Here is a 13,477-nt window from a genome sequence, read left to right on the forward strand (position 1 = left end):
CCAGGGGTTCTTACCCGATCTGGGTTTGCTCCGGAATGATTGCTTCCAGCAGGAGCTGAACCTCTTTCAGCCAAAATTCAAGAGCAAGAAAAGATCACTGGGTTCTTCAGGGACCCAGAAGCAAGAAGCTAACGGATGAAACCATCCCAATCGCACTGCAGCCTAATAGCAAAAAGGCTCTGGGGTTTAACCTCCATCTCAGGAGCAGTCTGTCATCTGAATACATTTCTGTAGCTGCTAATGCCACAGAGCAGTGGAGATGACAAGAAGCCTCAGACACAGGGCAAAAGGAATCAAAGAACACTAACTTCTGCCTGTGGGAAAGAAGACAGCAAGGCAACCAGTATTTACTCTAGAAGTTCTAATAACCCATCTCTGTGAACCAAGTTGGCAGATTATACAATGCTCTCTATTTCTTCCATAAATCATCAGAGGTGCTGTCCACACTGTCCTGAATGCTTCAGATGAATGGGCTACTCTGCAGAATGTTCATTAGCCAATTTATCTGTTTATCAGGGAGTCAGCAGTGTTTGTACCCAGACTGGTTTACGCTAGTAAAATGTGCTATTGTAATTATGTAATTTAATTAACTATTCTGTAAACCAATTAAAATATGAGTGCAAAAAGAGTTATTGTTCCTAAGAAAACTAAGTGGAATGCTTGGGAAAGTCCTGAGACTCAAATTTGCTTACAAATGCCGTGTAGTTAGTATCGATGAGACAAATGTAAGAGACTAGAATACACAATAAAAATCTAGAAAGATCCTGCAACCAGACTACTTCTCAAACATCAAAGTTCTTATTCCATTTGAAATAAAGATGGAATTTATAGGTATGATATTATACGAGAGGTTTGTGCAAGTAAAACGACAAACTTTAATCAGAAAAAGATCTCGGGCCTATATCAAAACATTACCAAATAAATATATATGTTTATCTTTTAAATGAAAATAAATGTACATGGGTTAATGGTTGTTCCTTTCTTCAACCAACTTTTCCAATTAACCAATCAACAAATTAGTTGTCCCCCCTATACTGGATTTGAGACCATCTATTGTATATCGAGATCTGCCCTTTTTCATACCTTGTCTACCCTTTTTTCCTAAAACTGAACAGCTACTACATGTCCAATACGGTGTTACTGCAGAGTTGTATTTCCCAAGACCTACAGTCTTGGAGCTGTTGCTCAAAGCAACGTGAAAACGAGAGTGACTTAAAGTGATTCAATATGTTTGGGGAAAGCTTCAAACCATATCCCCTCTTGCAAATTCACAATGTGCCTAGGACACTAGGAATAAAGAAATAAGCTAAATGTTGTGTAATTCAGATTTCCCCAAGCTTATCTCACCATGGAACCCTTTCTCGGGAGCAATACCTATAACATCCTGTGAAGGTACACAATTTGGGAATCAACGCTGTAGGGCGCACAAAAGAGGTATAATGTATGTTCCCTATTCTTGAGCAATTTACAATAGAGTCAGAGGTATAAGACAGGTAGATTTGACACACACATATACACGCAGGACAGGTAAGTAACAGTATTAGTCAGTATATTCTTACGGTCAAATGATGGTAAAATCGGTCGGTCTTACAGATCAGAACATCAGATCAGCCATCTACCTCTAACTAACTTGCACAAATTTTGGGCCTTAGCCTCAAAAACTTGCTCTTGGTCCACTGTTCTAGAAAATTCAAAGGGAACTCACATTTCTTAAGTGTGACTATGTGCCAGGCCTGGCTCTTTACATATGTTATCTCATTTGATTTTCACAACCATGGGAAACGGTACTATCTTTTTTCAAAGAACTAGAGTGATGGCACAGCTAGTGGGAGAGCCTCAATTCACACCTGTCTGTCCAGCTTCAAAGCCTGTCTCCCTTCCACTGAGCCCTGTTACCAAGAGCCTTCATGGCCTCTTTCCTGAGGTGGGCTTTGGGGGGTGTGCCCACCTGTTTCTGGGTAGCCAGGCTGATCCGCGGCCCAGCCCTGGCCTGCAGAGGACAGCTGTGCTATGCTGTGTCCCTGGAGCCTGGACTTCTCCCCATTCTCTTCCTCCCCCTCATCTAGAAGCTCTGAGTTCTGACTTTAAAGGCCCAGGGGTCACTCCGTTGTCCTCTCCCGGTGGTCACTGTGAGGAAGGCATTAGCTGGGGGAGGACTTTGCCAATGTTAAGTGCTTTATTAATCGTATCCGCAGTGCACTTTGAGCTGGAGAAGGTCCAGGGGGTGGGCGAGTGCAGGCAGAGAGTCTTACTCATGCTTTTCAGCAAGTCCTCTCCATTGTTCCAGGTCCCTTTCCAGAGCCATTCTGGGTCCTGCCTTCCCTTCTGCTTTTTGCTCAGCTACTACCCCCTCTCTCTTCTCTACCTCGACCTTCCTCTGCTATCCCAAGTCCGGCTGGAAGTGGCCATGGACTGGAAAGAAAAGACCCTGAGCTAAAGAGGGGGCTCAGCAGCAGGGGGGCGAGAAGGCAAGATGTGAACTGAGGTCCGAGGTCAGAGGTGAGGCATAGCCAGGAGCGACCCATAGGGTGACCCTCCAGTCTCAGACTGAAGACTTAACTCAGGGGTGAGTTGCAAATGGGGAGTGGAAGGTAGCTGAGGAGGGAGCCCAGAGGATGGGTGATGGGAGTCAGTGGGGCAGTGCTGGCCTAGAATCCCGGACTCTTGGGCAAGGGAATTTGTCTTGCAGCCTCCTCTCCCTCCTACCCTTGCCTTTTCTCCTCTCACATGTGAGGTTATAGGTGTGTTCACATAAGTCTTCAAAAATGCACGGAGGCAGGAGGTGGGGGAGGAAGGACAGGGAACTAACATTTATCAAGCACCTCAGGGTGCCAGGGTCTTTTCAATTGTTTCATTGCTTCATCATAATCTTCACAAGAGGGGAGTGTGGCCAAGTCACAGAGTAAGAGGTCACACCTAGGTTTGAACGCAGGTTTGGCTGCCTCAAAAGCCCATGAACTTTCTGTCACACCCATGGCCCTGCAGTTATACATCAGCACAACACAATGCATGCAGCCAGCTCTAGATTTGTGGCTGGAAGAGGGGGTGGGTGTAGCCTGGGCTGCCCCCATCTGGGGTGTGACAGTCAGTGCACAGAGACGGATCATCCCCAGAGAGCCCCTCTTCCCACCGGTGGGGCTGGGAGCTGCAGCATGGACACTGGGCTCGCAGGGCCACTGGGCCCGTTGAAGCCCACAGGCTCTTTGACAATGTGGAAAACCAGAACAGGCAGGAGACTGGGGCATCCCCGCCACAAGCTCCGCTACTAAGTCAGGGCTGCTCCCTGAGGCCTGAGGCTGGCCCTGGCCCTGCCCCTCTGGCTTTATCACTAAGCTCTGGGAGTCTCTCCAACCTCCTCTCCTCACCTTAACCCTCAGCCTTCCAGCCCCTTCTCTCCAAATTAGGTCAACGTTTGTTCCCTAAGTGGTGCTTTCAAAATGTGCTTCCTCAGCAAAGCACTGGGGTGGCCCAAGTCCCTAGAGTCGGGGGTGGATACCTGCGGGGAGATGCAGAGCTCTGGCCCCACATCTATCACCACAGAGCAATCCACAGAGCTGTCTGCTGGGTGGGCAGGCCCAGTGATTCCAGGACAGAGTCCCTAAGATCCCCAAATCTGAGGACACTGCCTAGGCCTAGCCTTCATGGCTTCTGTAGGTACTCCCATTTCAAATACAGGGTTGTTATTGACTGACTGATTAATTCCCATGATCCATTTGATTTCTCTCTTTCTCTCCAAAGAACAAGTTCCCCTGACTCCCGGTCCTTCCCTACACCTTGCAGGCCAATATGTCTATTGCCCTGGGTATTTGTCTTGTATCTGTCTATCTATGTATTGCCAGGCCAGGCCCAGGGCTTGCAGACTGCTGAGAGCCCACCTGTGCTCACAGAATCTACCTCCCTACCCCAACACACACACACACAAACACACATACATAGTCAGCCCGGACACAGAGTCACTGGCTTTTCTTCATCGCTATGGCCCTTGAATGGTGCTAGAGGATTACAGTTTGGAAGTCATTCCTGACATTCAACCGAAGGCCTGTCTGTTGCAACTAACACTACACACAAACATACAACCACCACCATCTTAGGTGCACATAGCAGGCACTTTATAAGCACTACATTTAAATCGAAGCCTTGGTCGCCATTTAACAAAAGTAGCCGTGGAGCCTTATGAGAGCAATTGCTCTGTGTCACAGAGCTGAGCTGGTTACGGGAGGAAGTCAGTCTTCCAGCCCCTCCAGAGTCAACTGCACCTCATCTGGCTGCTCTGATCAGAGGGAAAGGGACACACCTTCTGCTTCCCCCAGCAGGGAGGACTCTGGGAAACAGAAGAGTCCTGGCCGGGAAGCAACATTTTCCTCCCTGGAAGAAGGGCAGGGGTGACCGTGGCTGCCTGCAGGAGGGGGTTTCTAGACCAGGAACCACAACCCCAGCCCCATGGAATCTCACTCTGTCATGAAACTGTACACCTGCCCGGTACTTAACTCTGCAGAATATGTCTGACCCCATTCCCTCATTTGATGTCACACTTTTTTTGAGGGAGCAGCAGCAAGCACTAGAGAGAGTCTCCCAGCTTTAGGTTCCATTTAGGCCTCGCCTCTGACCTGGCCTCTGGAAGATGACATCTCTATCAGACAGACTCTCTCTGAGGCCTTGCCTTCTATACATCTGGGGATGACAGCAGAGGCTGGTGCACAAGGGGTTATTCATACCCCTTGCTGCAACTCCACACCCCCAGTACACACACACTCACCATGAGATGCTGGAAGAGCCAAGAACGCATTATATTGGTGGCATGCTTGGGCAAGACTCCTCGTTTGTTCTTGGACTTCTTATCCTCATTGTCCAGGAGGGAGGTGAGGTCAAGGTTAACCTTCAGGGCACGTGGAGAAAAAATCAGCATCAGCAGCCTGGCGGGCCAGCAACTAGGGACCTGTTGCCATAGTGATGGCAGGCTCCAGGCTGCCAAACCCCATTCCCAACTCACTCTTAGGGCCCTGGGGAAGTCACCTTTCCCGTCACCCTGCACCAGCCTCTCAGAGAATGGGAGAAAGGAAGAAGGAGGTGAGAGAGGAGACAGAGGAAATAGGGTCATGCAGAAGGCATAGGAGAGATAAATTTGCCATAAACCATCCAATAGTTATTAGCATTTATGGGGTACTCTAAAGTTTGCAGAGCACTTTCCGTGGTTAGCCCTCAACAGCTCTGTAGGTGGGTAGGGCTGTGTGCAGTGGCTATTAATCCCCTTCTATGGATAAGAACTCCAAGGCTCAGAGAGGTTAGGTGACTTATCTAAGATGACAGAGTTAATGTCAGATCTCAGGCCTCTGACTTCAGATCTTCTTACTCCCCCCACTGTGTGTGCACTGTGTCCCACTGAGCTCAGAGTAGAAACCAGGAATAGGAAGTGCAGGATCCTTTAATGTAACCTTGGGAGGCAGCAAAATCCCAGGAGTTGATAAAACCTTTCCAACACCCAGCTTCTTATCTGCAAAGGGGGCCGGGTAATGATACCTCTTGGAGGAATAATGAGGATTAAATGGGTTACTTGTGTAAAGTGCCTAGTAGGTTGTAAGCCATTATTGTTGCCCTCCCCCACACCCATGCACATGTGCACACGTCTATACACACACTCACCTGTGTGTTCTGGATCTGGATGGCTCCCTGGGGGATTGCTTGGGTGACCACCTGACCCTGGGAGGTTACCATGGTAACTGGCTGGTATAAGGCTCCACCTGAGGAGACAACCAGTTTTTGGGGCCCTGCCATGGGGGTGGGTAGGAGTGAGGGCTAGCAGGGTTCCCAATTATCTTGGCACTCACATGTAGAAACTCTCTACTCCAGAGAGATTCAGCCCCTGCAAGGGAGGGGTGGGATCGAGGTTGGGGTCCAGAAAGCAGAGCCTCTAGGGGGAGGTGTTTGGGGGAGAGGACAATAGCCTGACTTCATCTTTGAGGGGCTCATAAGACTTTGACCTAAATTTGTTCCAAACCGTCACAATCAGGTGTTGGGGCTAATCATCTATAAACTTACAGAGCACTTTAGTCAAGAAGCTCAGCTGGAAGCCCCTCCCTCGGCAGGAGTGCCCTAACCCATTTCCTAGAACCATTTGTGCAGTGCCCTGCCCCCCAACCCTGGAATCCCCTTGGGGCCACCCTTTCTCCTCCCAGGGGTGTTGCCCACAATCCCTTGCACCGACCTGACACCACTTGTGAGTTGACGGTTGTCATGGCGATGTTGCCCTGCTGGAGCGCTGAGGCTGCGACCACAATCCCCTGGGGGTTATTGGAGACTCCAGACATGGAATTGGGGGAATTCTGCAGGAGGTCCTGGCAGTAAGGGAGGTGTGGTTTGTGACAATGTCACTAAGAGCTTAGATGCCACAGCCCCAAATTCCTCCTCTCCCCTTCCCCCTTCCTGTCTTCCCTCCTTCCTCCTTCCTGCTCCTCCCAGACCAAAATCAGAAAGGCAATTCTCATGGCTTCCTAGAAAGAGTGAATAAGAAGGCTCAATATTAAAAACAAACAATCAACCAACAATAGTCTTCCATTTAGCCGTTCCATTCCCCTGCAAACCTGAGACATAAAATATCCCATAAACCAGTGGTCCCCACCTTGGCCTCACTTTGGAATTTCCAATATTGATGCCTGGGTTCCAACCCCAGAGATTCTAATTTAATTGGTCAGGGGTGTGGCTGGGGCTTTGCGGGGGGGGGGGGGGGGGAAGGTAAAAGCTCCCCAAGTGATTCTAATGTTTGGCCAGGGCTGAGAGCCAGGCTTACCTGCACAGCACCCATTGTCCTTCACACTCAACTGTCTCCAGGTGCTTTCTCCCACACCCACAGCCTCTAATGTTTTATCTTTGTATCCTTAGCACCTAGCTCAGTGCCTGGCCCATAGTGGCTACAAAAATATTTGTTAAATAATAAAAAATAGCCTCCCTAGCTTCTTCATAATCTGTCTTCTAACTTGAGCCTCAACCTTGGCTACACTTTGGCACATTTCATTGATTCCTTCCCTTCCTCAGACTCCAGCGCAGAATCCCACTGCAAACTGTCTCCCTCTGCCCACGCTGTCAACCTGCCAGTGCCCACTTTTCCAGGAGACAATCTTTGCTGTTTGTTTTTCGGAAGCCAAAGCGGCTGAGAAGATGATGTTTTCTGACACCTCGCTGGCCTCATCACCGCCATTTAACAGCTGGGCAGAGAAGCGCTTGGACCTGATGTTGAGGGGCTCCAGCGTGCAGGGTGGGAGGCTTGGCTACGGGCCTCCAAGAAGAGGCAGTGAGCCCTCCCTGCTTGGCGGCTGGGCACTCGGGAGAGCTTGCGAGGGAGGAATGGGGTGTGTGAGAGGTTGGGGTCTCTAGGCTTTATTGGGAGAAAGCACGACAGGTGATGAATGACATGTAGTTGAAGGAGATTTAGGAGACCTGCCTGGGGCTCCTAGCTCCTCTGACCACAGTTCCACATCTGAAAACAGGGTTTGAACAGGTCACCTGTCCAATGGCCATCTAGGGCTGATATTCCTATGCTCAAAGCCTGAAATTATAAGGCATCAGCTAGGATTTAGATACATCAACAGTCAAGGAAATAGACGAAATTGGGGCGAAAAGAAGGCCCCCAGCTTCCTAGCATTTGTTTTAGGATGGGGAGAAGCTTGAGTCTTCAGCCTCCAGGGAAGGTTTAGAGTGTGGAGTGAAGAGAAACATGTGTTTGGAGGAAAGCTTGAGTCAATGACAGCCTACCTGTAGCAACAGACAAAGGAAAAGTATCAAAGCCCCAGAGACAGCCACGCTGAGTCACCTCCCAGACCCTCGCACCCGGGACACTGGCAGAGCCTCTCAGGAAGTGGTAGCACTGATTTATACATCTCACTCAGTTCAGCCAATTAAACCATCATTGGCATCTCCTCCCAAGATGCCTTTTCTACCCTCCTGGACTGTCCCTGGCCCCAGAGCTGAAAGGGAATTATCTATAAACAAGCAGCACTCAGAGAACTGGAGTCCACTCTCCCTTCTCCACCCGCCTGCTGCCTTGGCCTCTCCGTCTGGCTTCTGTGGGTGGGTGTGGCGGGAGGAAGCCTTGCTTCTATTCTTGGCTCACCTCTGCTGCTCTGACCTTGGGGAAGGGAGAGGGCAGCTCTTGCCTTCCCCTTTCTGGGTCTCTGCGAGAGCCTCACAGCCAGTGAGGTTTATTCTCTGAGCAAACTCTTGGCCATCCTGCTCATGCAGTTCAAGTTTACATTGAGTTAGACCTGCAGAAGCCTTGAAACTGGAAGGGCCCTTAAAAGCCATAATTTCAGCTTCCTGAGGTACAAATAAAGATCTGAGGCTTAGAAACCCAAATGACTTGTCCAAGGTCCCCCACTGGTTAGCAGCACCAGGACTAGAACACAGACTTCCTTCCTTCACAAATGGTGAACACCCACCTTGCACCAAGAACTGGGCTGCAAGGTGCTCCTTGAATGCCAGGGGCTCAATAAATAGTTATTAAAGGCAAAGTGAACAGACGCAACAACCAAAACCCAGAAGTACAGAGGCAGCATGGGCCCCGGAGGAAAGATGATCAATTTGAGAATAAGCAGGTCATGGCCCTTCTGTGGCTCTCAGTCTCCTTATTTATAAATGTGTCTGGCCCAGTGCTGACATCCGGAACCCTCAAAGCCTGAGCTTTCAGCTATGAGTCTCCTCCAAGGATGAGCTCCCCTTGTCCCAACCCCTCAGCCAACCATTCTCCCCGGATGTAAACCAGCACTGAGGTTACGTGAAATTGAAGCAAACTTGGAAGGTAAATTAACAGAGGAAGGGGTCCCTCCATGCCACTCAACCTAAAACTAACGGCAATGACTTTTCAATAATCGCTGGTTTGGAATCATCTACGTGCTCCTCATTGGGTAAGGATATTTGGGAATTTCAAACGTAAAAAGTTGTCCCAGATTTTCTTCTCTCCCGAGAAAGTATCCAGCAAGGTTAGGCAAACAGAAGCAAAGTCAGTAAAATAAATACAAGATGTGTGCCTTGGGATTCAACCAACACACATTTTTACTAGCCAGAGGCAAAAGGGGGAGCTATCTCTGGGATACTTCATTTGCTTATTCAAACTCGGGCTGGCTCTCTGCCCTGTGGCTTGGCTAGCCTCCCTGCCAGCTTACCTGGTTAGGGTAACTAAACGCAATTTGTGCATTGGATCAGACCCTTCTCTTTCCACCCTCTCCTCTTGCTCTGGGTCTTTGCTGGGAGGTGCTGAGAGGAAACCACATTATAGCAGCAAAGGAATGGAATGGAGAACTTCAGGGGTAGAAATCATGGGCAGGGCCAGGGCTGGCCACATCCTAGCTGGGGCGAAAAAGAGGAAGCAAAATCTTGGCATTCCTGAGGTCTGGGAAAATGATATTCATCCCTTACAACTGTAATTATGAGCTGTTTCACAAACTTGCCTGAGTACTGGGCTGTTTTTAAAGACACAGATTCCCAGGACCATTGCTTCAGACCCTCAGCAATCTGTATTTTCAAAAACCTCCCCTAGATGGTCCCAAAGATCAGATGGGTCTGAGACGTACCTATTTATCATACACACTGAATATTAGAGAGCATTCTTTGAGCATGGTATTTCATTTTAATCTCACCACTACCTATGGGGTCAGCAGAAGAGAGATTATTCTATTTGCCTGAAGAGGAATTGAGGTCCAGAGAATGGAAGTGACTTCCTTGAGTCAAATAGCTGTGCCTCAAACCCAGTCTTCTGGCTCCTGGTGTGTCACCGACGCTCACAGAGAGAGATGTGCTTTGGAGTCAGACAGCCAGGCTCCAACGTAAGCACCAGGCCTGGCACGTGTAGGCACCCAATAAATCACTTCCCACTTCCTTTGGCTAAAGTCACTCCACTAGAGTGTGGCACAGCCAGGATTTAAAACCTGTCCTAGAAGTCCTAGAGCCTCTGGGTTCTTTACTAAACAACGTAAGAGATGTATTTGGGGCTGCACACCTAGCCGTGGTGGTCAATCCTCGCCACATGCCTCCTTCATTCCTGCCTCCCTGCCCAAGACGTTTCTGGGCCAAGGCCAAGCCCCAGAAGTTGAAGCTGTAGTCTGTGTCTCAGACTAGCTCCGGACTTGACTTTGCAGCTATTTCAGGTCAAGCCTTAGTGTCTAGGTCTCTGCAGCTTTTGTCTCTATGGAGACAATGGGGCTCTGACTCTGTGGGAACAGTCCACAGGTCTTTTCTGAAGAAGGAGCTACTATGGCAGCAGTGGAAGTCCCTTGGGGAGAAAGTGTTGGCTAAGTACACAGTATTATTATCTTCTTGACAGTTTCCTCTTGGGGCTTATCAGACTCCAAATTGGGTGGATGCTGCTCTGTTTGGACCCAAATAGAGCTGTTTCCTTCCAGGCTCCTGAACAGCCAAAAAGGGGTGAGAAGCACATTTGTACTGTTTTAGTGACATTTTTTTAGCATCCAGAGTCTTACATCCCTGCTTGAATTCCAGGAACCAGGGGCTGAGAGCTGGTTATCCAGACCGAGAACTCTTTGCCTTATTCCACCAGGAACATGGCAGCGGTGTCCCCAAGCCTCTAGAAACTGCTGGAAGCCTGGGAATCGTGGGTACTTTCCTTGCTTCGCTGGTGGAGCCATTCCATCAGACTGGGGGTGTGTGTGGTCTCTTACTTTCTAGTAGTAAGAGACTTACTTTCTAGTAGGAAATAGGCCCCAAGCTGAGAGCTTCCATAGAGTTTCCCAGAAATGACACGTCATAGGGCATGGACCAGGTGACCAAGGAATCAGATGGAAACCAGTGAACTGGCCTCCACAGGCCTCCCCGGGAGCCTTTCCCCTCCTGCTCCTTGAGTGCTGTTCCCCTGAGACACAGAGAGGCAAAGAGCCTCTCAGGAGGGGGCAGAGGTGGGGGAGCAGCTTTAGAATGTCTGCGAGACCACGCCTCCTGAACTCCACCCATGGACCAGCTGCAGAGCCCTCACTCCCTGGGGCCATCAGCCATTCTTTCTGGACCACAGTGGTCACTGGGTGAGTTTTACTTCAAATCTCATTTTTGGAACAAAAAAAGGAAGACCTTACTAAGAAAAAGTGAAAGGCTCTGTGATTACTTTTAGAAGCGGAGGGTGGTGGGTGTGGGGAGCACAAACGAACTGACAATGATTATGAACTCTGATGCGATGGTCTGATGTTAGCCTAGGAGGAGCTTTGTCAGTCCCGCAAGCCACCGTTCTTCAGTTAATAGGGAAAGAGCTTATGTTGCCCGGGGAAACTTAATTCCTACTAAAGGAAGAAATTTCTGGGCTAAACCGTGATGGGAGGAAGAAATGAAGGAGTGAAGGAAAGAACTGATAGAGAAGTTTTCCTTTAAGTTATTTTGAAATAGTTGGAATTTTTATCTTACTTGGATGCCTGTGAAACAGGAGGATGAACTGAATGACCTTGCAAAGGTCCTTCCAGCTGAGGATTTTAGAAAAACCAATGCCATTCCCTAGGCTTTATTGTGTGGGTGGGTGTGTGGTGAGTGGATGGAAGGAGTGGGGGGCCAGTGTGGAGCCCGTGGGCACCAGCTGTCTGCCATCCACCCCCAGGCCACTAGGGGTCTCTGATGATCCACCAGCTTGGATCGTGCTGCCAAAAGCCTCCCCAACCTCCCAGGTGGACGGGTTTTCCCTAACTTGCCTGGACTGGGGGGCAGGGAGTTGGTTCTGAGCCCCTCAGTTCCGCTGGAAAGCTTGTCTTGACCTACCCAGAGCATGCCTACAGCTCATCCTCTTGACTCCTTTAGTACTGGACACAGAGCTTGATGGTTCTTTCTTATGCACGTGTCTTCTTTCCAGCTTGGTTGCAGGTTTTTTGAGGGGAAGAGGGGTTTTTCTTGAATTCTCCAAAACTGCCTAGCAGTGTTGGGTGCATGGTAAATGCTCAATAAATGTGTGGCCTGACTAGGCTTTGGCCTGGCATGGTGTGTGTGCGCGTGTGTCCCTTAGGAAGGCGGGGAGATTGCCACTGTCCTCAGACATCCCGTTCTTGGCAGTGTCCCTCCATTCTGGTAGAGGCAGCGTCCTGTCTGAGACCTGGAAAAGCTGGGCTCCCAAAGTCAGGGAAGCCAATCACACATAAACAAGCCACCTAATCCTGTTCCTGTTCCACTCCTGTTGGGGGCTTTAGTCTCAAGGGAAAGGCACCTCTGGTGTGTGGCAACAAGTAGCAGCTGCTGCTCTTAAGGAACATTCCTTTCGGGAGGAGAGAACTGCTCAGGTTTCACTAGCCTGGTGGGAAGGCCACCCTCTTGGTCTCCTGGCTCCTTGAGCTGGGGGGCTGGGGGCTAGGAACTGGGAGAAGGGACAGCTTTAATGCCTATGGCAGGAGTTAGGCAGGATAACTCCAGAACTCAACTTCCTGTCACTTTGGTCTGGGGGTGTCCCCTTTCCATCTCAGTGGTGACTTTGCAGGGTAGATCACCTCCCCCTACTCCCAACGGCTTAAAACTCACTGGTCAAACCTTCAGGATGCTCGGCCACTGGGCAAAACTTCCATGGGCTTGGCTGAGGTGATTGCCCCCCCCAAATCTCTTGGCATCCTGCTAATCTTGAAAATACAAACTCCTTGTAGCTCAGTAGGTAAGTCCACCTTCCCCAGGGAGGGATGTAGCACAGCTGGAGAGTTGTACCTGGTCTGCCAAGCCCAGAATCTCAGAATTATGTTCACTTTGTACCTCTCTTCTCCTGACTTTCAATCTATTAGCAAATCCAAATTCCTGCTTCTCAGCAATTAGTTTCTTCCTCTCTAGTCTCTAAATCCCTGATCTATAGCTAAGTAGGGTCACCCTCCCCACCTAGAGCCCAGGACTCCTGGTTCACTTTCCTATGTGTCACAAAAAATGTAAAAGAACTTATTTTAATAAGTAGAACGTAGACTTGGGAGTAACCCATCCCACACCCTGCTGCTTACTAGGTGTGTGACCTTGAGCCAGTGTCTGAACTTCTCTGAGTCTCCTTTTCCTTGGGTGTAAAATGGAGAAAATAATGTGCCCCTGGCAGCCTTGTGGTGAGGAGTAAATCAGATAAAATATGAAAAGCACCTGGTACGTGCAGTGTTTGAGATGGGTCAATAAATGCTGATGTTCTCCTCTTTTTCTGCCAGTTCTTCTTTGAGCAATACAAGAGGTGGCTACTCAATTAATTTGTCTCCAACCCTTTCCTCATTGCCTACATTCTCCACTACCTTTAAAATCTTGGCAATTGGTCATCATTATCAGCCTCAAAGCATAACCCCCCACCCCCAAATTTGGCTGCAAGATTCTATAGCATTATATTTGGAGGTCAAAGATCATGTTATATCCATTTTTACATCCTTGGGACTCAGCAGGCCTAATAGGTGCTTGAATAGATGCACGGTGCATGAATGAAGGACTGCTCCACCCTCTATGGCTCCCTCTCTCCAGGGAGTCTGAAAGGCTGTCTCTGGTCCTTACCTTCTCCCAG

The 13,477-nt window shown here is 49.2% G+C and overlaps 1 protein-coding gene across 3 annotated transcripts in view; it reads right to left on the reverse strand.

Moving 5' to 3' along the window:
* Nucleotides 1–13,477, reverse strand: part of PKNOX2 (PBX/knotted 1 homeobox 2) — a 186,486-nt gene that overhangs the window by 15,578 nt on the left and 157,431 nt on the right. For all 3 annotated transcript variants that reach the window (XM_058544884.1, XM_058544883.1, XM_058544885.1), the window contains 3 exons: nucleotides 6,203–6,332; nucleotides 5,641–5,738; nucleotides 4,757–4,876 (listed from right to left, as the gene is read on the reverse strand). In XM_058544884.1, the coding sequence (XP_058400867.1) occupies nucleotides 4,757–4,876; nucleotides 5,641–5,738; nucleotides 6,203–6,332 (348 nt within the window). The remainder of the gene's footprint in view (nucleotides 1–4,756; nucleotides 4,877–5,640; nucleotides 5,739–6,202; nucleotides 6,333–13,477) is intronic.

This window comes from Diceros bicornis, chromosome 7, assembly GCF_020826845.1.
Source record: "Diceros bicornis minor isolate mBicDic1 chromosome 7, mDicBic1.mat.cur, whole genome shotgun sequence".
Classification (NCBI taxonomy): domain Eukaryota; kingdom Metazoa; phylum Chordata; class Mammalia; order Perissodactyla; family Rhinocerotidae; genus Diceros; species Diceros bicornis.